At 50.0% G+C, this 25444-nt stretch overlaps 1 protein-coding gene across 1 annotated transcript in view; it reads left to right on the top strand.

Annotated features, from left to right (window-relative positions):
* Nucleotides 1-25444, top strand: part of F5 (coagulation factor V) — a 68941-nt gene that overhangs the window by 31438 nt on the left and 12059 nt on the right. Inside the window, 8 exon segments of the mRNA XM_056108563.1 lie at nucleotides 4285-4435; nucleotides 6730-6942; nucleotides 9705-12378; nucleotides 13338-13512; nucleotides 16986-17222; nucleotides 20727-20937; nucleotides 22753-22932; nucleotides 24321-24437. Of these exon segments, the coding sequence (XP_055964538.1) occupies nucleotides 4285-4435; nucleotides 6730-6942; nucleotides 9705-12378; nucleotides 13338-13512; nucleotides 16986-17222; nucleotides 20727-20937; nucleotides 22753-22932; nucleotides 24321-24437 (3958 nt within the window).

Genomic DNA, 25444 nt, shown 5'->3' with positions numbered 1-25444 from the left:
CCAAGCCATAGAGCGATCCTCCTGGCCCTTGTGTCTAGTACCTTTGGGTGTTAGTTTCCCATTCTGTTCCTTTAAGGGCTAGAGCGATAGCACAGCAGTAGGGCGTCCGCCTTACAAGCGGCCAACATGGCCGACCCGAGTTCGATTCCTCCGCCCCTCTCGGAGAGCCCGGCAAGCTACCGAGAGTATTCGATATGCCAGACACAGTAACAACAAAGTCTCCAATGGAGACGTTACTGGGCCCGCTCGAGCAAATCGACGATCAACGGGAGGGCCTTTACCTTTACCTTTATATTCCACAAATGAGTGCAATCTTCCTATGTCTATCCCTCTCTTTCCGACTCATGGTTGAATGCCCTTTGGATTCTTCATTTTAAAGAGCTGCCATGCTGTTTTCCTTAAGGCCGTTTACATTCTCACCAACTGTGTGTGATGATTCTGTTTTCTCCATATCTTTGCTGATGTGTTTCTTGCTTTTGGGACACCATCTATTCTCACGGTTGTAAAGCGATACCCCCCATTATAGTTTTGTCGTTGTTGTTTGTTTGTTTTACTTAGTAGTTTCAAGCATTTTTTTAAAAAAAATTTTTATTAGTGAAACACCATGAGGTACAGTTGTAGACTTACAAATTTTTGTGCTTGGGTTGCAGTTATACAATGATCCAGTACCCATCCCTCCGCCAGTGCCCATTTCCCACCACCACGGATCCCAGTATCCCTCTCACCCCTCATCTGTCCATCCCCCCTTGCCTCTGTGGCAGGGCATTCCCTCTTGTTCTCTCTCTCTTCTGTTGGGTCCTGTGTTTTGCAAGAGAGGTATTGAGTGGCAATCCTGTTCAGTCTAGAGTCTACTTTCAGCATGCTTCTCCCATCCTGGGGGGATCCTCCCAACACCCTTTATTTGGTGCTCCCTTTTCTATCTGAGCTCCCTTTTCCCCTAGCACATGTGGCTGGCCTCCAGGCCATGGAACAAAATTCCTGGTACTAATCTTGGCCACTCTTGGGTGTTAGTCTCCTATTTTGTTACTTTATGTTCCCCAGATGAATGCAATCTTCCTATGTCTGTCCCTCTCTTTCTGACTCATCTCACTTAACATGATACTTTCCATGTAGTACCACTTGTATGTAAAGTTCATGACTTCATCTTTTCTAACAGCTACATAGTACTCCATTGTGTAAATGTACCAGAGTTTCTTTAACCAGTCATCTGTTCTCGGGCACTCAGGTTTTTTCCAGATTAGTTTAGGTTCGCATTTTCCTGGTAAGAGATGACTGATTTTAGTAGGCAGGGGATAGGCTCTTAAACCACACACAAATGGTAAGGGAAAACGCAAAGCCAGAGATTAAACGGGGGTCAACTGCATGCAAGGCAAGCACCTTAACCGCTGTACTGTCTCTCCAGGCTGATTATATCTAAAAAATATAAAAAATATCAACAAGTAGCAGGCTAGAGAGATAGGACTTTTTTTTTTTTTGCTTTTTGGGTCACACCCTGCTATACACAGGGGTTCCTCCTGGCTCTGCACTCAGGAGTTACTCCTGGCGGTGCTCAGGGGACCATATGGGACGCTGGGAGTCAAACCCGGGTCGGCCGCGTGCAAGGCAAACACCCTACCCGCTGTGCTATCTCTCCAGCCCAACAGAGATAGTACTTTAGGGAGGGCATTTGTCTTGCACGGGGCCAACCCGGGTTCCATCCCCGGCATCCCATAGGGCCCCCTGAGCACCACCAGGAGTGATTCCTGAGTGTATGAGCCAGGAGTAACCCCTGAGCATCACCAGGTGTGTCCCCTCCCAAAAAAAATCAACAAGTATATTCAGAATATAATTGTTGGCCATCTGTGTGGAAGAGAAGAGAAATGTCTAGACATTTTAAGAGAAATGTTTATTCCCAGTTTTTGAGCATTTTTTAACTGGGTTGTTTGGCTTTTGTCACTGAGCTGTGCAGATTATTTCCGGACTCTGTATATTACTTTTATTTATTTATTTTTTACTTTTTGGGTCACACCCAGCAATGCACAGGGGTTACTCCTGACTCTGACTCAGGAATTACTTCTGGCAGTGCTCAGGGGATTATATGGGATGCTGGGGATCGAACCCGGGTTGGCCAGGTAAACGCCCTCCCCACTGTGCTATCACTCCAGCCCCAGACTCTGTATATTAACAGCCCTTGTGAGAGGTGTGTTTTTTCAAATAGTTACTTCCATTCCGTAGATGGTCTCTTTGTGTTAATAGACCTTTCCACTGTGTTGTAGCTTTGTTTTTTTGTGTGTGTGTTTTTTTTTGTTGTTGTTGTTGCTTTTTGGGGTAACACCTGGCAATGCCCAGGGGTTACTCCTGGATCTGCACTCAGGAGTTACTCCTGGCGGTACTCAGGGGACCATATGGGATGCTGGGAATCGAACCCGGGTTGGCCGCGTGCAAGGCAAACGCCCTACCCTCTGTGCTATCTCTTCAGCCCCTTTGGTTTTATTTTTAACTGTTTTATAGCTCTCTTTGTGAATTCTTGCTTTTACTCCCCATTTCCCCTTGGAAATTCCAAAGACATCTCCATGGCTGAAGTCACGAGATTTGTGGCCTCTCTCTGGTGACTTGCGGTGGTGTCGTGGCCACTGGCATCTGTTCTCTCCCTGGAGATGTCCAGTCTATAGAGCCATTCTGTCCTTGGCTTTGGTTTTGCATTCCACATTTGTTGGTATTGGCTCTGTGCTGAGGTCACATGGTCCCACCATTGTCCCTCTCACCCCATGCCTTATTCTCCTCCTATGACATTACAGGGCTGAGAGACCACCTGGGACCCACAGATTTGGGTGCAAATCCTTGTTCTTTTTAGACACTTGCACTAGTGAGCGAGAAGAGAGACTCCCCTTGGCAATGCAGTTTTTTAAAATTATTTATTTATTTATTGAATCACTGTGGGAAAAGTTACAAAGCTTTCAGGTTTAAGTCTCTGTCATGCAATTATCAAACACATTTCCCTTCACCAATACTTTTTTTTTCACCACCAAGAACCCCAATAACCCCCCCCAACCCTCCCAATGCCTGTGAAGCAGATGAATTCTAGTTAACACTCTATCTACTTTGATTAGATTTGTTTTGACAAAAGATGCACCATTGTTATTTAGAATTTATACCCCCAAATCAGACATGCTGAAAAGGCATTGTGAAATAATACTTTTTCTACAGCTGGTAACAAGAATCAAATGATGTCGCACGGCGCGATTTTGGATTTCTGGTATTTTACTTATTAAGCCTGGAATTATTTCTGCTGAGAGTCAGATAATTATGAGATTGGTTTCTATCCTCTGAAGCCATGGCCATACCGGAGAGCCATTCATGGGGGGCAACTCGTGATCTCGGTAGGGCGTGAAGGATGAGTTGGGAACGCCCCCCCTTCCCATGAGGTTTCAGTCGCCCCACCACGACTGGCTCATACCTGGCTTTCCACAAAGCTCCGAAGGCAATGCAGTTTTGAATGAAACTGGACCTCAATGGTTGTTCATCACCGGCGAGAATTATGCAGAAAATCATGAACAAAGATTTGACTGTTCTAATGTTACCATGATGGAAGAATTATCATCACATATTATCATCTTAGATGCTTAGTCCGTTGGGCTCAGTAGTATCACTGTATCACTGTCATTCCGTTGTTCATTGATTTACTCGAGCGGGTGCCAGTAACGTCTCTGTTCGTCCCAGTCCTGAGATTTTAGCAGCCTCTCCTTACTCATCCTTCCCAACGGTGCCATATTGGAGGCTCTTACAAGGTCAGGGGAATGAGACCCGTTATTGCTACTATTTTTGGCATATCAAATATGCCACAGGTAGCTTGCCAGGCTCTACCATGTTGGTCTCAGTAGTAAGCAAAGAAATTCCATCCCAAAACATGCTGAATAAACCCATGTACCTAGACAAATCAGAAATGAATCTTTGGTAGAAACTGATTTTTTTTTTGCATATCATGCACCTCCTATGTTATCCTTTGGGGCTACTTGGAATTTACCCGATCACTCAAGCCAAAAGGTGTCCCATTCCGGTATCAACCAATTTCAGTATTTTCCTAGGAGGCTATTTTCGTCTCTAAACTTTCTGATCTGCTCCATTTGCTTTTGTGTGTTATCTTTGGCCTGAGCAAGTGCCTCAGACACAATGAAGTCTCATAAACGCCTGAGTTTGTGGCTTCCGTGGGTCCCAAGGGCTGTACCATTTGAGTTTCTGAGAACTCAGTGTTTTCAGCCATTGACCGGAACCTTCGGTCACCAAGCATAACATCTCCCCCTGCAGAGGACAGCGGACATTGAACAGCTGGCTGTGTTTGCCGTGTTCGATGAAAACAAGAGTTGGTACATTGAGGACAACATCAACAAGTTTTGTGAAAATCCTGACGAGGTGGATCGTGCTGACCCCAAATTTTATGAGTCCAACATCATGAGCAGTAAGTGGGAACAATCTTGATTCATTCTGTCTCATCCCCCCAATCACAGTGTAACCGGGCTCAAAATCCACTACTTCCGATTCAGGGAAACTGTTCCCAGGGGTATTCCAGCAAGAGGTTAAAGGTGTGTTATCCCTGAAAGTTGCCTCGTCCCCGTTTCCAAACGTGTACAGATGTGTGTATATGCATGTGCATGTTTGCAGAGAGAAAATGGGAGGTGCATTGTTAGACCAGGTAACAAGGGTCCTTGCCGTGTGAATATAAAATATATGAACTCAATACTTGTAACAGGCTGGAGCAATAGCACAGCAGGTAAGGTGTTTGCCTTGCACACGGCTGACACGACTGACCAGGGTTCGATTCCTCCACCCCTCTCGGAGAGCCCGGCAAGCTACTCAGAGTATCTCACCCACATGACAAAGCCTGGCAAGCTCCCCGTGACATATTCGATATGCCAAACACAGTAACAAGAAGTCTCACAATGGAGACGTTACTGGGCCCACTCGACCAAAATCGATGAACAATGGGAGGACAGTGCTGTGCTCTGAATACTTGTAACAAGACTACTGATGATATCAGTGCCGAGAAGGACCCATCAAAATTGCAAAATGTGCTTTGAGGTTGTTTCTTTTTTTTGTACTTTTTTTATTTTTGTAAAGTTGTTCACAATATTTGATTACATTTAATATTTGAACACCAATCCCACCACCTTGACACCTTTCCACGACCATATTTTGAATGTTTCCATCTTGAACCCCAAGCCCTGCCCCCAAAGCAGAACTGAAGTGATTCATTTTGTATTGCTTGTTATGAATAATCCGCTAAAAACGATCCAAAAACGCTTTCTTAGAGGAAAGTGTGTGAAGATTGTTGTATTTCACCCAGGAGTCATTCTACAAGAGATTAGTAACATGCTGTTAAAGGTTGAGCCTTATGTGCACATATATATATATATATAAAAATATATATATATATATTTCCCCCTAAGATTGGTTGCCTTTAAACCGCATTAAATGTGGTGTGCTACTCTTTGTATATCAGTGGTAGGAAGTATCAAACGTCCTGTGGCCGCATTGATTCACTCATGGGTGAGGCCCATCCAAGAATGAGTCTCAAGAATGACCATGGTGGGGATTGAGTTCCGGAGGTTTTCAGCTGCTGGGGCTGGCTCCATCGGGGTGGGAAGGGGAACCTGAATGAAACTGAGACTTTTTCTTAAGGGGCCTGACTTCTTCTGCAAAGACTCAGTGAGTCCAAATGATGAATTTCCAACATTCTTTTCCTTCAGATGGATGATCCTAAATCATATCCTCAGTTGATCTGCAGAATATCACTAAAAGTGGAGGGCCCCCGAAATATTTATTTATTTACGTTAATTTATTTTTTATTTTAATGAATCATTATTGAGATACAGTTACAGACTGACGAGAATTTTTGTGATTACATTTCAGTCATACAATGGTCGAACACCCATCCCTCCACCAGTGCCCATTCTCCACCACCGATGTTCCCAGTATCCCTCCCATCACCCCCACCCCTTCCCACCCCCTGCCTCTGTGGCAGACACATTCCCTCTTTCTCTCTCTCTCTCTCTCTCTCTCTCTCTCTCTCTCTCTCTCTCTCTCTCTCTCTCTCTCCTTTGGGTGTTATGGTTTGCAATACAGGCACTAAACAACCATCATGTTTAGTCCATAGCCTACTTTCAGTACTCATCTACCATCCCGAGCAAGCCCTCCAAGCCTCATTTACTTAGTGGTCCCTTCTCCATCCCAGCTGCCTTTCCCCCAGCACATGAGATTGGTTTCCAAGCCGTGGGGGCCCCGAAATATTTAACAGATAGTCAACCTATGAAAGAATAAACCAACCACATGGAGGGCTGTGTATAATTTTTTTTTTGATGGGAAGGTTGACTTTTTGGGTCACACCCAGTGATGCTCAGGGGTTCCTCCTGGTTCTGCACTCAGGAATTCCTCCTGGCAGTGCTCAGGGCACCCTATGGGACGTTGGGGATCGAACCCGGGTGGGCTTCATGCAAGGCAAACGCCCTCCCCGCTGTTCTATCACTCCAGGCCCAGGCTGTGTCTATCTTGACCTCACCCTGGGCCGGTGCAGGGGACCTGCTCTCAGTTGAGAGGTTTAAGTGTCATCCCCTTACACCTTACACCTAGGCCAGTCTTTCATGAGCAGCCATAGCTCTGGCCCAACTAAAGCATCATAGCATTCCTCTGGGCATCGCTAGGCTCCATACCCTTTGGCTGGCATAGATCTGACATGAACCGATTACCCCCTTTCAGCAATCAACGGCTACGTGCCCGAGAGCATACCCACTTTAGGATTTTGTTTTGATGACACCGTCCAGTGGCATTTCTGCAGCGTGGGAACCCAGGACGACGTTCTGACCATTCACTTCACCGGCCACTCCTTCATCTATGGGAAGAGACACGAGGACACCCTCACCCTCTTCCCCATGAGGGGTGAATCAGTGACTGTCACCATGGATAACGTGGGTAAGAGCCAGGATCCGCATGGGACCATCTCTGGTCTAGAACAAACTCTAGAGCCTTCTGGGGCCACCTCAGGTCTAGAACAAACTCTAGAGCCGTCTGGGGCCATCTCTGGTCTAGAACAAACTCTAGAGCCTTCTGGGGCCACCTCAGGTCTAGAACAAACTCTAGAGCCTTCTGGGGCCATCTCTGGTCTAGAACAAACTCTAGAGCCTTCTGGGGCCACCTCTGGTCTAGAACAAACTCTAGAGCCGTCTGGGGCCATCTCTGGTCTAGAACAAACTCTAGAGCCTTCTGGGGCCATCTCTGGTCTAGAACAAACTCTAGAGCCGTCTGGGGCCATCTCTGGTCTAGAACAAACTCTAGAGCCGTCTGGGGCCATCTCTGGTCTAGAACAAACTCTAGAGCCTTCTGGGGCCACCTCTGGTCTAGAACAAACTCTAGAGCCGTCTGGGGCCATCTCTGGTCTAGAACAAACTCTCGAGCCTTCTGGGGCCATCTCTGGTCTAGAACAAACTCTAGAGCCTTCTGGTCTACCCCAGATCTGGGCGTCTTTGCAGTCTTCTGGTCTACTCCAGATGTGGGCATCTCTCCCTGATGTTTTTCAGGTGTTTCTTTCAGTGTTTCTTATGATCCCTAGTTAGGGAATTAATTTCTTGAGTGACTCCTGACCTTGAATAAAATTTTTCATTTCTACCTCCTCGGGACTAAGTGAAAAATCAAGGCTCTCAAAGGCATAAAGTTGAAGGGGGAGCAAAAGAATTCAACCACGAAAGAGATTTGCTTCCATTAAATTGTATTTTAAAGACCTCTTCCTCACCTTCCAACTAAAGTCGGAGGTCACAGCTATTATGCCTTAAGGGCTGCCTTTAGAGGCGATATAGTATCATGGAAACCACAATGCTTTTAATGTTTATCAAATCTCTGTGTGGGCTTGGAGTTATTATTGAGGTAATAATGTGATCGTGTGTATTCAATGGAGAAACAGACCAGCTATACCTTACTGAATCTCTTTGATTCTGCGTTGTCACCTGGCCAAGTTCCAGCTCTGCTCGACACTCAAAAAGGAGATTTCAGTGCTCTAGAAAAATCATTCCCTTTCAAAGACGTTCACGATTGTCCTGGACCCACTGGAATTCTTTGAGGGCTTAAAAATATCTGAATGTCTCTGTTTTTAGGGGTTGAGATATCATCGTTCTCCCCTGAACTCCAATTCCCTTTGTGTTTTTTTGTTTTCTTGTTTGTTTATTGGGCCTTGGGTGAGGGGTGGGGGCAGACACAGCTACTCCTTACTCTGTGCTCATGAGTCACTCTCAGCAGTGCTTGGCATCAAGCCAGAATCAGCCACATGCAAGGTAAGTCCTTGACCCCAGTGCCATCTCCTCCGTCTCCCCAACCCTATTTCTCTAACAAGATTTATAACTAAAAAACAGTTTTTGGTATTGGAAGTCCATTTCACTCTCGAATCCTGCCTTTCCAACTCTGTCGTGAAATAATCGCTCCCAAACTCTGTGCTATGAGCTTTCTCCCTGATCTCTCCTGAGCCATAGTTTTGGCCTATCTCCTGTTCAACGGGTTAAATGTGAAAGCAGTATCAAACTTCAGAGCTTCCTGCATGCTTCCTACTTCTTGGGTCATTGTGAAAGAGCCACCAACCACTTCCAGAACCTCCATCGTCTCCAGACCACTATGGAGTATTTTTTTAATTTTATTTTTATAAAGTTGTCCACAATCATTTTTTAAAATTTTTAATTGAATCACCATGAGATACACTTACAAAGCTTTCATGTTTGAGTTTCAGTTATACAATGACCAAACACCCATTCCTCCACCAGTGTGTATTCCCCACCACCAATGTTCCCAGTATCCCTCCCATTCTAGCCCTCCCCCTGTCTCTATGACAGACAATCTCCCCCATACTCTCTATTTTTGGACATCATGATTTGCAATATAGATATTGAGAGGTTAACAAGTTTGTTCCTTGATCTACTTTCAGCACACATCTCCCATCCCGAACGATCCCTCCAACCATCACTGACTTAGTGATCCCTTGTTATCCCAGCTCATGAGAGAGGCTTCCGACCACGGAGCAATCTTCTTGGCCCTGGTCTCTACTGTCCTTGGGTGTCAGTCTCATATTCTGTTATTTTATATTCCACAAATGAGTGCAGTCCCTCTATGTCTGTCCCTCTCTTTCTGATTCATTTCACTTAGCATGATACTCTCCGTGACCATCCACTTAGAAGCAAATTTCATGACTTCATCTTCCCTAACAGCTGCATAGTATTCCATTGTGTAGATGAACCGAAGTTTCTATAACCAGTCTCCTGTTCTCGGGCACTCAGGTTGTTTCCCAGATTCTGGCTCTTGGTTCACAATCCATTTATTACATTCAATATTCCACACCAATCCCATCACACTTCACCATCCCACCGCCATTATTTTGAACTTGCCCACCATCACCCAAGCCTACCTAAAGGCAGATGATAAGTAATTTATTTTGTATCCTTTTTATGAATTACTCACTAAAAATTACCATGGAGTATTTTTTGTGGGTGACCAGCTGGGGTTTTTTTTCCAATTTTTAAAATTATATAAAGTAGTTCACAATATTTGATTACATTTAATATTCTAACACACTCCCACCACCAACTGGAGTACTCCAGAGCAAAGTTTATAGGGAATTACCTATGCCCTTCGATCCCATGGTTCCTCACCTTCGACTGGACTCGAACCCACTGTTCTCCCCGTCTCTCTTCTTTTAGGAACATGGATGTTAACGACCATGAATTCCCATCGAAGAACCAAGAACCTAAGACTACGCTTCAGAGATGTCAAGTGTATCCGGGACGATGACGAAGACTCGTATGAGATTATCTACGAACTGGTTCCGGCCCCGACGTCCATGTCAACGCGGAAAATGCACGACTTTCCAGAAAACCCTGAGGAAAACGATGACTATTACCAGGACTTCCTGGCTTCAGAACTGGGAATCAGGTCATTCCGAAATGCGTCGCTCTCCCAGGAGGAAGAGGAGTTCAACCTGACCGCCCTTGTTCTGGAGGACTATCATGACTCCACTTCTCTCTGGATCCAGACAAGCGATGCCTCTGAAGCATCTTCTCTGAGTAACAGCAGCAAGTCCACGGCCAATCACGAACCCCAGGAGAGCCCTACTTTCCCAGAAGGCACTGCGGCTGGTCCCCGTTCTGAAGGCGTTGGCTTAGACGAGGCCCACCCGTCTGCAAAGGAGCAGTCCAGCCCTTATTCTGAAGACCCTGTAGAGGACCCTTCACAGTCAGAAGTTACCGACATACTCTTGCTCCCCCATCCAGAAGGTCCAAGAGGATTTAGACACCAAGGGCGCAGGAAACCCCAAAGCTTCAAGACAGGGAGAGAAGGGGGACCTTCGAAAAACCGGTCTTCCAAGATGGGTTTAACAGCAAATCCCAATGGAAAACAGTCAAGCCAAGACAGCGCTTCTCCCGTGCAGTCCGAGAAGGAAGTCCACAGCAAACCATTAGTCTTCAAACTCAAGAATTCATCGGAGATTTTGAACAAAACGTGGCGGTTGGCGTCTGAGGAAGCCAGCTATGAAGTCATCCAAAATGCAGAAGAAGACACGCCTGGTCGTAAGCTCGGGCACCCCGAGACTGGCTCAAGGACCTGGGGAGAAAACGCCCGCCTCACCAACCAGCACCGAGAGCAGAGAGACCACCTAGAATTTTCTGGAACGAAACACAGACCGCTCCATGCTGGACAGGACGGGAGACACGGTGGGTTGAGGAAGAGCTCGCTTTTCGTAAGGACACGGAAGAAGAAAAGGGAACAGAAGTTTCCTCACCATGCTCCTCTCTCTCCTAGAGGCTTCCCTCCTCACAGAAGAAGTCCCAGCACAACAGACAGGACACCGGTTCCTTCCCCATTGGCCCACACACTCAATAGAACCTCTCTCCTCACAGAACTCAATCAGACCTTACCCGTGATTCTTGACCCGAGAATTACACATTCACTTCTTGACAAGAGTCAACAGTCACCACATGACACCAGTCAGATGAGCTCCCCTCCAAATATCTCCTCAGCGGTGACCCCAGAGGAACAGATTCAATCATCCCCAATTCAAGATCAACCAGTCTCCACCTCAGACCCTACTCACAGAGCTTCTTCAGGGTTCAACCGGTTGCCCAAAAATGAGTCCTTTTCTACTCACTTTGATAAAAGATTGTCTGCCTTGAAGCCTGAAGTCAGGCCAGCAGCCTTCTCTCCAAATGTCAGTCAGTCATCCCTCTTAGGCCTCCGTAAGACCACCCTTTCGCCAGATTTCGATGAAACCACCTTCTCCGAAGACCTTGGTGAGAACACTTTTCCCCCAGACCTTGGTGAGACCACTTTGTCCCCAGACCTCAGTGAGACCACCCTTTCCTCAGACCTCAATGAGACCACCTTTTTCTCAGACCTTGATGAGACCACCTTTTCCTCAGACCTCAGTGAAACCACAATTTCCTCAGACCTCAGTGAGACCACCCTTTCCTCAGACTTTAGTGAGACCACTCTTTCCTCAGACCTCAGTGAGACCACCCTTTTCTCAGACTTCATTGAGACCACCTTTTCCCCAGACCTCAGTGAGACCACCTTTTCCTCAAACCTTGATGAGACCACCCTCTCCTCAGACTTTGATGAGACCTCCCTCTCCTCAGACCTTGAGAACACCCTTCCCGTAGACCTTGATGAGACCACCCTTTCCTCAGACTTCGATGAGACCACTCTCTCCCCAGAACTGACCCTGGAAAAATTTTCCTCAAACTTCAGAGAGGTAACCCTTTCCCCAGACCTCTCCCGGGACACCATTTCCTCAGACCTCAGTGAGGTAACCCTTTCCCCAGACCTCTTCTGGGAGAAGACTTCCTTCGATCTCTATGAGGAGACATTTCCCCAAGACCTGGGTGGGTTGATGTTCCCCCCAGACCTTGACTGGAACACTCCTTCCTCGGACTTCAGTGAGACAACACATACTCCTATAGGCAACACATGGTCTCCTACCGAGACAGTGACATCTGGCCTGACCCAGTCCCCGCCTCTTCCAGAACGTGGTCGGATGTTGCCCACTCCTGACCGCGACCAGAAGCCATCTCCAGGGTTGAGTGACCTTGGACTGAGAGACTTGAACCCACCAGTGATCGTGGGCCTCAGGAAAGATGACGGAGATTATGTCGAGTATGTTCCCAGGAGGAAGGTGGTGACCAGTGAAGAGGAAGTTGTGGAAATGGATTACGTGACCTACGATGACCCTTACCAAACTGACATGCGGACCGACATCAATTCCTCCAGGAACCCGGAACACATTGCCGCCTTTTATCTCCGGAGCAACACCGGAAACAGGAAGTACTATTACATTGCGGCTGAAGAGATAGTCTGGGATTATGCCAAATTCGCACAAAGGTCGGGCTGGCTTTCTTCTTCTATACTCTCAGTTTCGAACTCCTGCTGAAAATAAAACTAATAGCCACCATCCACAGAGCTCATTCTGTGCCCCTTGGGCTAAGTACAATGCAGTTCCTCTGTTGCACTGTGCCATTTTCTTGTCAACCTCAATATTAGTTTCCCTGTTTTTTTTTTCTTTTTAGGCCATATCCGGCAATGCACAGGGGTTACTCCTGGCTTTACACTCAAAAATTACTCCTGTCGGTGCTCGGGGGACCATATGGGATGCTGGGAATCGAACCTGGGTCGTGGTTCAATGCCACGAGCCCCCTATGTGATCACCAAAATGATTTCATTGAAGCTGGCACCAAATTCAGATTGGGGGTGGGGTGGGGAGAAAACCTCCTTTTGCCTAGATGTGTTGTGAGCAAAACATTTTTTTTATTTTTTAAAAATATTTATTTGCTTTTTGGGGGATCACAGCCGGGGATGCTCAGGGGTTACTCCTGGTTCTGCACTCAGGAATCACTCCTAGCGGTACTCGGTGGACCCTATGGAATGCTGAGGTTCGAACCTGGATTGGCCACGCACAAGGCAAACGCCCTCCCCACTCCAGTCCCCAAACGTTCTTTTTAATGCTTAGTTAACAAAGTATTATAGTCTCTGGGAAATGCTTAGTCTGAGTTCATGAGGTCCCCGGTGACAGAGCTCATGGGCAAGTATGGACTTGGCCATCGTCAATAATGGTCTCCTGTAAGAAATTAAACTGTTGAGGCTGGAGCAATAGCACAGCAGGGAAGGCATTTGCCTTGCACGTAGCCGACCCAGTTCGATTCCCAGCATCCCATAGGGTCCCCTGAGCACAGCCAGGAGTAATTCCTGAGTGCAGAGCCAGGAGGAACCCCTGTGCGTTGCCGGGTGTGACCCAAAAAGCAAAACAAAAGAAAGGAAAAAAAGAAATGAAACTGTCATTCCAGTGAAATGGAGAATGAAGACACAGCTGACATGCCAGAAAACACAGTATACAAGAAGGTGGTTTTCACGAAGTACCTGGATAACTCATTTACCAAGCGAGACCCCCGGGGCGAGTATGAAGAGCACCTGGGCATTCTCGGTCCCGTCATCAGGGCCGAAGTGGGTGACGTGATCCAGGTGAGTCATCCACTGAGCCCGGCTCAGAAAGTCAAAGAATATTCCGCATGTGATCGAGGATTGCTCACGTACCAAGAGGGCAGTAGGTGATTCCATAATAAACCAAGGATTTTCGTTTCTTTTCAGAGGTAGTTTAGTCAGGTAGTTTTCTTCAAAAAAAAAAAAATGACCCCTGAGTGTTTTTTTTTAATGTAAGAATACTCCTATTTGGGGCTGCAGTAATAGCACAGGGGATAGGGCATTTGCCTTGCACGCGGCCAAGCCAGGTTCGATTCCCAGCATCCCATATGGTCCCCCAAGCACTGCCAGGAGTAACTCCTGAGTGCAGAGTCAGGAGTAACCCCTGAGCATCACCGGGTGTGACCCCAAAAAAAAAAACAAAAAAAATAAAAAAGAGGGGCTGGAGCAATAGCACAGCCGGTAGAGTGTTTGCCTTGCATGCAGCCAACTCAGGTTCGATTCCCAGCATCCCATGTGGTCCCCTGAGCACCGCCAGGGGTAATTCCTGAGCGCAGAGCCAGGAGTGACCCCTGTGCATCGCCGGGTGTGACCCAAAGAGCAAAAAAAAAAAAAAAGAGTGCTACTATTTATTCAGCCATTGATTAAGCTGATTGAATTGGGCATGAACTCCACATCACTTTTTTTATTCAGTAAGCTAATATTATTTTTTATTATTTTATTTATTATTATTATTTTCTTAATCACTGTGAGATAGAGTTTTAAAGCTTTCTGTTTGAGTTTCAGTCATGCAATGATCGATCACCCATCCCTCCACCAGTGCACATTCTCCACCACCAAGATCTCCAGTATCCCCCCATCCTGTTCCTCCTCTTCCTCCTCTTGCCTCTAGGGCAGATAATCTCCCCCATGCTGTCTTTTGTATTGCTTGTTGTGAATAGCATAAGAAATTGTGGGAAAAGAAAGGAAGGAAGGAAGGAAAGAAAGAAAGAAAGAAAGAAAGAAAGAAGCCAGGTCTGGAGTAATAGCACAGGGGGCAGCATTCAACAACCTGGGTTCGATTCCCAGCATCCCCTATGGTCCCCCAAGCACCGCCAGGAGTGATTCCTGAGTGCAGAGCCAGGAGGAACCCCTGAGCATTGCCAGGTGGGACCCAAAAAGCAAAAAAAAAAAGTCATGCAGCCAAGAGAACAACCACGTGCTACTGGAACTACTGGAATTCTACACTTTTAGATAATCAGGGTCTGGAGAAATCTCCGCAGTAAGCTGCTTGGTTCCGAGATTCTTTTGTGTGTCTCTGGATCATGGTCGTTAAGGACCTCAAGTGGCAGCCAGAGACAGTTTGTGGAGTGACCTCCAGGCTCCCATGGGGTCAGGGGATGAGAGGGACCGGCCCATCCCCTATCCTGTGAGGCCTGGAGTTTGCTGTCACTGAACCCGCATACTTACACTTCTCATTGGGTTCTGGAAGTTGGTGGCCGCCAACCCCTTTGTGTTTTTATTTATTTATTTATTTGCTTTTTGGGTCACACCCGGCCATGCTCAGGGTTTCCTCCTGGCTCTGCACTCAGGAATCACTCCTGGCGGTGCTCAGGGGACCCTAGGGGATGTTGGGAATCGAACCTGGGTTGGCCGCGTAAAAGGCAAACGCCCTCCCCGCTGTGCTATTGCTCCAGCCCCCACTTCATGTTTTTAAAACTCTGGAAATGGAACTTGAAGGTGGAACCCAAAAGACTCAAACTCAAACCAAGGCCGGGTAAATCCCAAGGGACCCGTTTTAGAACAGGTGTCGGTATTCAGTAAAACAATGCCGGGAGGTGGTGACTCAAAGCATCAGCGTGCGTGAGAGAAAGGCCCACACTAAGTCCCAGGCATCACATGGGCCCCCCAAGCAGTGCTCTGAACAAGTCCAGAGCAGGAAGCAGCCCCTAGTCCCACTGGGAGTGACCCAAATACCCACGAACTCCCCGCCCCCGCCCCAACCTCTCACCAATTTTTTTTTTTACCTTTGGGTCACACCCGGCGATGCTCAGGGCTAACTCCTGGCTCTACACTCAGGGATCACTCCTGGCGGTGCTCAGGGGACCCTATGGGATGCTGGGGATCGAACCTGGGTTGGCTTCATGCAAGGCAAATGCCCTCCGCACTGGACTATGGCTCCAGCCCCTCTTGCCTTTTTTTTTTTCTTTTTGGGCCACACCCAGCAGTGCTCAGGGGTTCCTCCTGGCTCTGCACTCAGAAATCACTCCTGGCGGTGCTCGGGGGACCCTATGGGATGCTGAGGATCGAACCCGGGTCGGCCACAGCAAGGCAAATGCCCTCCCTGCTGTGCTATCGCTCCAGCCCAATGTTTTGTTGTTGTTGTTGATTATTTGTTTGTTTGTTTTAATTAAAGCACTGTGAGTTACAGGGTTTTAAAAAAATTGATTTTTGTTTTTTTGGGGGTCACACCCAGCAGTGCTTGGGGGTCCCTCCTGGCTCTGCACTCAGGAATCACCCTTGGCGGTGCTCGGGGAACTCTAAGGGATGCCGGGAATCGAACCTGGGCTGGTCACATGCCAGGCAAACGCCCTCCCCTCCGGCCCCTCGAGCCAGTTTTCTTTTGGGGTCCCACCCGGCGATGCTCAGGGGTTCCTCCTGGCTCTGCACTCAGGGATCACTCCTGGCGGTGCTCAGGGGACCCTATGGGATGCTGGGGATCGAACCCGGGTCGGCAGCATGCAAGGCAAATGCCCTCCGCACTGGACTATGGCTCCAGCCCCTCTTGCCGTTTTTTTTTTCTTTTTGGGCCACACCCAGCAGTGCTCAGGGGTTCCTCCTGGCTCTGCACTCAGGAATCACTCCTGGCGGTGCTCGGGGGACCCTATGGGATGCTGAGGATCGAACCCGGGTCGGCCACAGCAAGGCAAATGCCCTCCCTGCTGTGCTATTGCTCCAGCCCAATGTTTTGTTGTTGTTGTTGATTATTTGTTTGTTTGTTTTAATTAAAGCACTGTGAGTTACAGGGTTTTAAAAAAATTGATTTTTGTTTTTTTGGGGGTCACACCCAGCAGTGCTTGGGGGTCCCTCCTGGCTCTGCACTCAGGAATCACTCTTGGCGGTGCTCGGGGAACTCTAAGGGATGCCGGGAATCGAACCTGGGCTGGTCACATGCCAGGCAAACGCCCTCCCCTCCGGTCCCTCGTGCCAGTTTTCTTTTGGGGTCCCACCCGGCGATGCTCAGGGCTTCCTCCTGGTTCTGCACTCAGGAATCACTCCTGACAGTGCTCAGGGGACCCTATGGGATGCTGGGGACCGAACCCGGATCGGCTTCATGCAAGGCAAACGCCCTCCCTGCTGTGCTATTGCTCCAGCCCCTCATGCCAATGAAGTCGTTGGTCCAAGTCACCTGGAGTGAGTCAGCACTCACCGTGCCTCCCGGGGGACTTAACCGCTGCCTCCTCTGGGCCCGCCGAGTGGCTCCCGTGTAGGTCGGTCCCTCAAGGTCTCAGCCTGGTCCTTTGTCTGTCCCTCAGGTGCGCTTTAAGAACCTCGCCTCCAGACCCTTTTCTCTGCACGTCCACGGGCTCTCCTACGAAAAGTCGTCCGAGGGCAAGACGTACGAAGATGACTCCCCCGAGTGGTTCCGTGAGGACAACGCCGTGCCACCCAATAGTAGCTACACATATGTGTGGCATGCCACCGACCGCTCGGGCCCCGAGACTCCGGGCTCCGCATGCCGCGCCTGGGCCTATTACTCGGCCGTGAACACGGTGGGTGCCGCCCGTCTTCGGCCACCTGAGGCAGGATCCTCCTGGGTGGTCTTGGCGGACAGAGGAAGACACTGGTGTTTGGTGGAGGGGGCGGGGAGGGGGGCCTGTCTGCCCACAAGACAGATGCCCTTATCATTCCGATTTTCTTTTCTTTTCTTTTTCTTTTTCTTTCTTTCTTTTTGGGTCACACCCGGTGATGCTCAGGGGTTCCTCCTGGTTCTGCACTCAGGAATCAATCTTGGCGGTGCTCAGCGGACCCTAGGGGATGCTGGGGATCGAACCCGGGTCTACCACGGGCAAGGCAAACGCCCTTCCCGCTAGGCTATGGCTCCAGCCCCAGTTGTCATTCTAATTATCATCTGCTTTTTTGTTATCCGAGTTTGGGTCACGTGGTTCCCCACGAATGAGGTTTGTGATATAGATGGACATCTGGACTGTGGTCAAGACACTCCACCAATTGTCCTGACCTTCCTTCCGGTCCCATCAGCTTGGTATTCGCGATTTAATCAAATGTTATCATCTGATAATCTCTTCCCACGTTTGATTGCCTGCTAGAGCATACAAAGTGAGATCAGGGACCAGAGCGACAGGACAGTGGAGAGGGTGTTTGCATTGCACACGGCCAACCTGGGTTCGAGATCTCCAGCATCCAGTATTGTCCCCTGAGCACCAGCAGGAATGGTTCTTGAATGCAGAGCCAGGAGTGACCACTGAGCATCACTGGTTATGACTCAAAAAGCAAAAAAAAAAAAAAAAAGTGAGATCATTTGTATTTTTTCTTTTCCCTCGGATTTATTTTATTTGACACGATAGCCTCCTGCTCTATCCAAGTTGCCATGGCCACGTGATTTCATCATTTTTTATAGCTGCATAGTATTTCGTGGTATATCTGTACCTTTGTTTATTCTTTTCTCATTTATCCATTGTTGGACATTTGGGTTGTTTCATTTATTCTTTGCACATTTCATTCCTCATTTGTTTCATTCATGCTTTTCCTTCGTTCATTTTTTCTTTTTTTTTTTTCTTTTTTTTTTTTTTTTGCTTTTTGGGTCCCACCCGGTGATGCTCAGTGGTCACTCCTGGCTCTGCACTCAGGAATTACTCCTGGCAGTGCTTGGGGACCCTATGGGATGCTGGGAATCGAACCCGGGTCAGTCACTTGCAAGGCAAATGTCTTACCCGCTGTGCTATCGCTCCAGCCCCTATGGATATGGATGGATCAGATATTGATCAAGGTGCTGAACTGGGTGATGGACCAGATATTGATCAAGGTGCTGAACTGGGTGATGGACCAGATATTATTATTTTATTATTATTATTATTTTGCTTTTTGGGTCCCACCCGGCGATGCTCAGGGCTGACTCCCGGCTCTGCACTCAGGGGTCACTCCTGGCTCTGCACTCAGGAATTACTCCTGGCAGTGCTCAGGGGACCCTATGGGATGCTGGGAATCGAACCTGGGTCGGCCGCATGCAAGGCCAACGCCCTCCCTGCCGTGCTATCACTCCAGCTCCTTTGTTCATTCTTCACTCTTTTCCCTGTGAGGGGCATTTGAGGCCCCACCTAGCTTGACCCTAAGCACTGCTGTGAGCATAGCTCTGTGTGTATCTTTTTAGATGTCACATTTTTGTATTTGTGGGGGTAGAAGTCAAAACGTGGAAATGTTGGGACAGGAAATTCTTTTTCTTTCCATTTTTTTTTTCAAATTCCTGGAATTCCTTTTTTCCCCCCCTTTTATCCCTTATTTTGGAAACAGCTACAGAGTGGAGACTTAAGGGGCTGGAGTGATAGCACAGCGAGTAGGATGTTGGCCTTGCACGCAGCTGACCCGGGTTCGATCCCCAGCATCCCATAGGGTCCCCTGAGCACCGCCAGGAGTGATTTCTGAGCGCAGAGCCAGGAGGAACCCCTGAGCATCGCCAGGTGTAACCCCAAAAAGCAAAAAAAAAAGTGGAGACTTAATTTCAGGGGCTGGGGAGATAAGCTCCAAGAACTAGGCTGGCAGGTGGCCCGAGAGGCCCCGAGTTTGATCCCTGGTATGGCATGGTCCCCTGAGGCTTTGAATGCCTCCTCCCAGTGAAAGTCTTCTTTCAGATATAGGAGAGAGAGCACAGACTTAAATTTTTCAATTCTGCTTCCGGCTCCAAAGCTCAGTTCCCCAAATTCCTGATAGGAAGACGCACGACACATCACTCAGCATCACCTGTTCAATGCGTTAACGTGGTTTTTTTTTTCCACACTGGATTGTTGCCGGAATTGGGCAGGCCAGTCTGGCAACACCCTTAAAGCGGATGCGTGATTATTGCCGTCGTAACGGTTTCTCTCGTTGAGGTGAAGCACCCACGATAGCACTGTAGCACTGTCTTCCCGTTGATCATCGATTTGCTCGAGCGGGCACCAGTAACGTCTCCATGGTGAGCCTTGTCGTTACTGTGTTTGGCGTCTCGAAGACGCCACGGGGAGCTTGCCAGGCTCTTCGAGAGGGACGGAGGAATCCAATCCGGGTCAGCCACGTGCCAGACAAACACCCTACCCACTGTGCTAACGCTCCAGCCCAAAGCATCCACTAGAGGCAGGAAATAAGAATGTCACCGACCTGGAGGAGAAACAGATTCAGAGAGTCGGGAAAGGTTCCCTTTGCTCTTGTGGAGGGGGGAGGGGAAGTATCCGCAGGTACTGAGTTTTATTTTCTGCTCACGATTCGGGGGACCATGCGGTGCCATGGATTGAACCTGGGGCTCCTCCACGTGCTACGCACATGCTAAGCACATGCTAAGCACATGCCAAGCACCTGCTCCAAGCCTTTGAGCCATCTCCCCGGTCTTGAGAAGGCAGGTTTCCTTCTCTGTTGCCTTCCTGACTGTCAGCCTGAAAGGAGGGGTTGTGGGGGAGAGAAGAGGGAGGGAGAGAGAGGGAGAGAAGGAGAGAGAGAGGGAAGGAGAGTGAGAGAGAGGGAGAGAGGGAGAGAGAGTAAGTGAGAGATAGGAAGAGAGTGAGAGAGGGAGAGAGAGATGGAGAAGAGGGAGAGAGAGTCAGAGGGAGAAAGGGAGGGAGAGAGAGGGGGATAGAGAGATACGGAGATAGAGCGAAAAAGAGGGAGAGAGGAAGGGAGGGAGAGAAGGAGAGTGGATGAGAGAGAGGGAGAGAGAGTAAGTGAGAGATGGGGAGAGAGAGGGAGACAGAGAGAAAGGGAGAGAATGAGAGACAGAGAGGGAGAGAGAGTCAGGGTGAGGGAGGAGATAGAGAGAGGGACAGTGAGTGAGAGGAGAGGAGGAAGAGAGGGATAGAGAGAGAGGGAGAGAGAGGGAGAGGGAGAGAGCAAACAAGAGAGATGGAGAGAGAGGGAGGGAGAGAGAGAAAGAGAGAGTGAATGAGAGAGAGGGAGAGAGACAGAGGAGAGAGAGGAAGAGCCAGAGAGACGGAGAGACGCTGAGGGACTGAGGGACGGAGGGAGGGCCAGAGAGAGGAAAGGCAGTGAGCCGCAGGTGACCGTCCCGTCCCCAGGAGAAGGACATCCACTCCGGCCTCATCGGCCCGCTCCTCATCTGCCGCCCGGGGACGCTGAACAAGGAGACCAACCTGCCCCTGGACAGGCGCGAGTTCGTGCTGCTCTTCACGGTCTTCGACGAGAGGAAGAGCTGGTACCACGAGAACAGGCCGCAGAGGCCCTGGGACCCCCCGGCCACCGAGGAAAGCCCCGCCCAGGAGTTCCACAGTATGACCCCACCCTCGCCCCCTGCCCCCGCCACTCCACGCAAGGCATCTGAGCCACGGGGCGCCGCTGGGGGGGGGGAGTAATTTCAGCAAAACACCTGGTGTGTTCAGTTGATTGGGCCCCCCCCGGACAGTGCTCGGGGGGTCCCTCCTGGTGGGGTTGGGGGGGCCCTCGTCGGGATCTCTGCAGGGGGGAGTGGAGGAGAGAGAGAGACTGAGGGTTGTTTTTCGGGGTTTCTGCAAACCCCCAACAGCCAACAGCGCAGACTGTAGCCGGTGAGGGGGGGAGGGATACTTGTGAGTCCAAGCAGAGACGAGAGGGACGAAAGTGATGGTCTGCCCCATAGAAGGACAGGCCTTTAACGGGAGGAAGTTTGTTCATTTTTGTTTGTTTTTTGTTTGTTTTTTGTTTTTTTGGCTTTTGGGGTCCCACCCGGCGATGCACAGGGCTGACTCCTGGCTCTGCGCTCAGGAATTACCCCTGGCGGTGCTCAGGGGACCATGTGGGATGCTGGGAATCGAACCGGGGTCGGCCGTCTGCAAGGCAAACGCCCTCCCCGCTGTGCTATGGCTCCAGCCCCATTTTACGGGAGGAAGTAATCACCCCCCTTGCATCTGCCCGGAAGAGAGGCCTCCTGGCCACCCGGTCCTAGGGGCTTCCCAGGGGGCCTCCAAGTCTTCGAGACCAAGGCGAGACTAAGAACTGTGCAGGAGGAAGAAGGGAGAGGCAAGGCTGGTGGGTGTAGACCGGGAGTGGCATGTGGCCACTGGCGCCATTTGGGGGTGTTTTGTCTATAAAGGGTCAATGGATGCGAATTCGGCTGAAGGACTCGGATTCGCTTGTGGTGGTCCTAGAAGCCAGAGTGGAGAATGGGGTGGAGAAGGATGTGGGGGAGCCCTCAGGAGCCCCAAGTGTGATGGAGGGGTTGAGTCTGGCCGGAAACGGTCAAGCATCCACTGCTCGGTGTCCTGGAAAGAAGGAAGGGCGACTGGGGCCGGAGTGAGAGCACAGCAGGGGGGACGTTGGCCTGGCACGCGGCCAACCCGGGTTCGATCTCCGGCATCCCATAGGGTCCCCTGAGCACCGCCAGGAGTGATTCCTGAGTGCAGAGCCAGGAGTAAGCCCTGAGCATCGCAGGGTGGGACCCAAAAAGAAAAAAAAATGGGGCTGGAGCGATAGTACAGCGGGGAGGGCGTTGGCCTTGCACGCGGAGGACCTGGGTTCGATCCCCGGCATCCCACAGGGTCCCCCGAGCACTGCCAGGAGTAATTCCTGAGTGCAGAGCCAGGAGGAACCCCTGAGCAAAAAAAAAAAAAAAAAGAGGAAGGAAGGAAGAGCAACTGTTTAAGGGATGGAGAACCCTGTGTGTGTATGTGTGTGTGTGTGTGTGTGTGTGTGTGTGTGTGTGTGTGCCATCTCCAAGTCTGTGCCACTTCCTCCCTCCCTCCCTCGGTCCACCCACACCCCCAGGCAGTCTAATTTGGGGGGTTGAGGAGGGACCATATTTTCTATCCTCAGGGACAACTCCAGGCGCTGCTTGGGGGAGCGTGTGGTACCAGGGATAAGACCCAGGGTTCCAGCATGCGAAACCTCGAAACCCTCCCCTTCATCCCTGCCCCGCTTTTGGTTTGGGGATGGGGGACCCACACCCACCAGTGCTCAGGGGGGCCTTGGGGGGCTCCTCTGGGACTTGTTTACTGGGGCCCACCCCCGACGGTGCTCAGCCATCACTGGGATGCCGGGGATTGAACGGGGACCCGCCGCGCTCGCCCTCACGCTGACGGTTCTTCCCGGCTGGCTTCTCTGTCCTTCCAGCCATCAACGGGCTCATCTACAAGGTGCCCGGCCTGCGGATGTACGAGCAGGAGTGGGTGCGGCTGCAGCTGCTAAACGCGGGCAGCTCGCGAGACATCCACGTGGTGCATTTCCACGGCCAGACCCTGCTGGAGAACGGCACGCAGCAACACCAGCTGGGCACCTGGCCCCTGCTGCCCGGTAAGGGGCGCCGGAAGCACCCGGAGGAGGGCGTGGGGGGCTGCGACATCCCTTCCCGCCACAGTTGCCTCGGTTCTGGCAACACCAGCACTGTCACTGTCCTCCCGTTGTTCATCGATTTGCTCGAGCGGGCACCAGTAAGGTCTCCCTTGTGAGACTTGTTGGGACTGTGTTTAGCATCTCAAAGACGCCACAGGGAGCTTGCCAGGCTCTGCCGTGCGGGCGGGACACTCTTGGTAGCTTGCTGGGTTCTCTGAGAGAGACGGAAGAATCGAACCCGGGTCGGCCGCATGCAAGGCAAATCCCTGTCTGCAGGCAGTGTAGACGGAGCGGGTTGGTGCAGACGTACATGCAGTAACCTTTGCAGGGTGGTGGAACTAGGTGCCACGTCTAAGGCAGCTTCTTCCAAACCATCGGGCGCCCCCGGGTGATTTAATTTAAGTAACGGGCCTGGGTGTTTTGTTTATTTGCAGGCCACAACCGACAGTGCTCAGGGATCATTCCTGGCGGGGTTCAGGCCCCGTGCAGGGTCTTAACTCCTGAATCTGCTCCCCAGCCCTGTATATGGTGTTTCATGCATTTGGGGGGGTGTTGCTTTTTGGGTCACACCCGGCGATGCTCAGGGGTTCCTCCTGGCTCTGCACTCAGGAATCACTCCTGGCAGTGCTCGGAGGACCCTATGGGATGCCGGGGATCGAACCCAGTTTGGCCACATGCAAAGCAAACGCCTCCCCGCTGTGCTATCGCTCCAGCCCCTATGGATGGATTAGATATTGATCAAGGTGCTGAACTGGGTGATGGACCAGATATTATTATTTTATTATTATTATTATTATTATTATTTTGCTTTTTTGGGTCACACCCAGTGATGCTCAGGGCTGACTCCTGGCTCTACACTCAGGAATCACTCCTGGCAGTGCTCGGGGGACCCTATGGGATGCCAGGGATCGAACCCGGGTAGCTGCATGCAAGGCCAACACCCTCCCCGCTGTGCTATCGCTCCAGCCCCCAGGTTTTGCTTTGTTTTAAGTGTACTTCTCATCTTGCCTAAAAAAGAACCAGATGGCTCCTAAGTTCTTTTGGTTTTTTCTTTTGGGGTCCCACCTGGCGATGCTCAGGGCTGAGTCCTGGCTCTGCACTCAAGAGTCACTCCTGGTGGTACTTGGGGGCCCTTATGGGATGCCGGGGAATCAAACCAACCTTATGGGATGCCGGGGATCGAACTTGGGTCGGCTGCATGCAAGGCCAACGCCCTCCTGCTGGACTACTGCTCCAGCCCAGCCTCAGCTCCTAAGTTCTAAAGTGTTTTGCAACAGAGGGAGTCAGAGTCTCTGATTCTGTCCACTGCCCCTGGATGGAATCGATTTGCCTTTGGCTTTCCATCGTAGGCTCCTTTAAAACTCTTGAAATGAAGGCATCGAAGCCCGGCTGGTGGCTTCTCGACACGCAGGTTGGACAGAACCAGAGGGCCGGCATGCAGACACCCTTCCTCATCATAGACAAAGGTACTGTCATATGTGACTTTCAGCAGGAGGTGACTTTGAGGATGAGTGCCCATAGCTGAGATTAGAAACATTCCACCCTAAGCTCTCTGGCTTTTCAGCCATAAGTAGGGACCGTCATTTCTTTCATTCCGATACACGGTCTGATTATACTGTGTCAGGAAACAACCCAAGTGTCTCCCTCCCCATGAATTTCTCCACTGGGGGTTCAAGAGAAAGCATCCTGCTTGGAAAAGTACCAGGAAGCAAATTTCCAGGCTCCTGGAGAAGGGGAAAGATGCCTAAAATTCATCAGCGATAGAGATCATCTTTGAACTTAGCATTTCAGCATTTAAGAAATACAGCCTCATCTATCCTTCAAAATTCACATCCAATTCTCCATTTTTCATCTATCATTCATCTGTCCATTATCACCATCTATCTACCCATCCATCCATCCACCCATCCATCCATCCATTCATTCTTCTACCCATCCATCCATCCATCCTCCATTCCATTCATCCATCCACCCATCCGTCCACCTATCTATATACCCATCCATCCATTCATCCATCCATCCACCCATCCACCCATCTACCGATCCATCCACCCATCCATCCACCCATCTATCCATCCATCAATCCACCCATCCATCCATCCACCCATCCATCCATTAATCCATTCAGCTAGCCAGCCAGCCATCCACCCATCCAGCCATGAACCCATCCATCTATCCATCCATCCATTCATCCACCCATTCACCCATCCACCCATCTACCCACCCATCCACCCATCTACCCACCCATCCACCCATCCATCCACCCATCCATCCATCCACCCATCTATTCACCCAACCATCCACCCATCCACCCATGTACCCATCCATCCATCCACCCATCCATCCATTCATTCTTCTACCATCCACCCATCTATCCATTCACCCATCCATCCATCCTCCATTCCTTTCATCCATCCACCCATCCATCCACCCATTCATCCATCCACCCAGCAATCTACCCAGCTTTCCACCC

The sequence above is a fragment of the Sorex fumeus genome, unplaced genomic scaffold (genome assembly GCF_029834395.1).
Source record: "Sorex fumeus unplaced genomic scaffold, SorFum_2.1 ptg000226l, whole genome shotgun sequence".
NCBI classification, from domain to species: domain Eukaryota; kingdom Metazoa; phylum Chordata; class Mammalia; order Eulipotyphla; family Soricidae; genus Sorex; species Sorex fumeus.
This window is presented reverse-complemented; position numbering and strand designations above follow the sequence as displayed.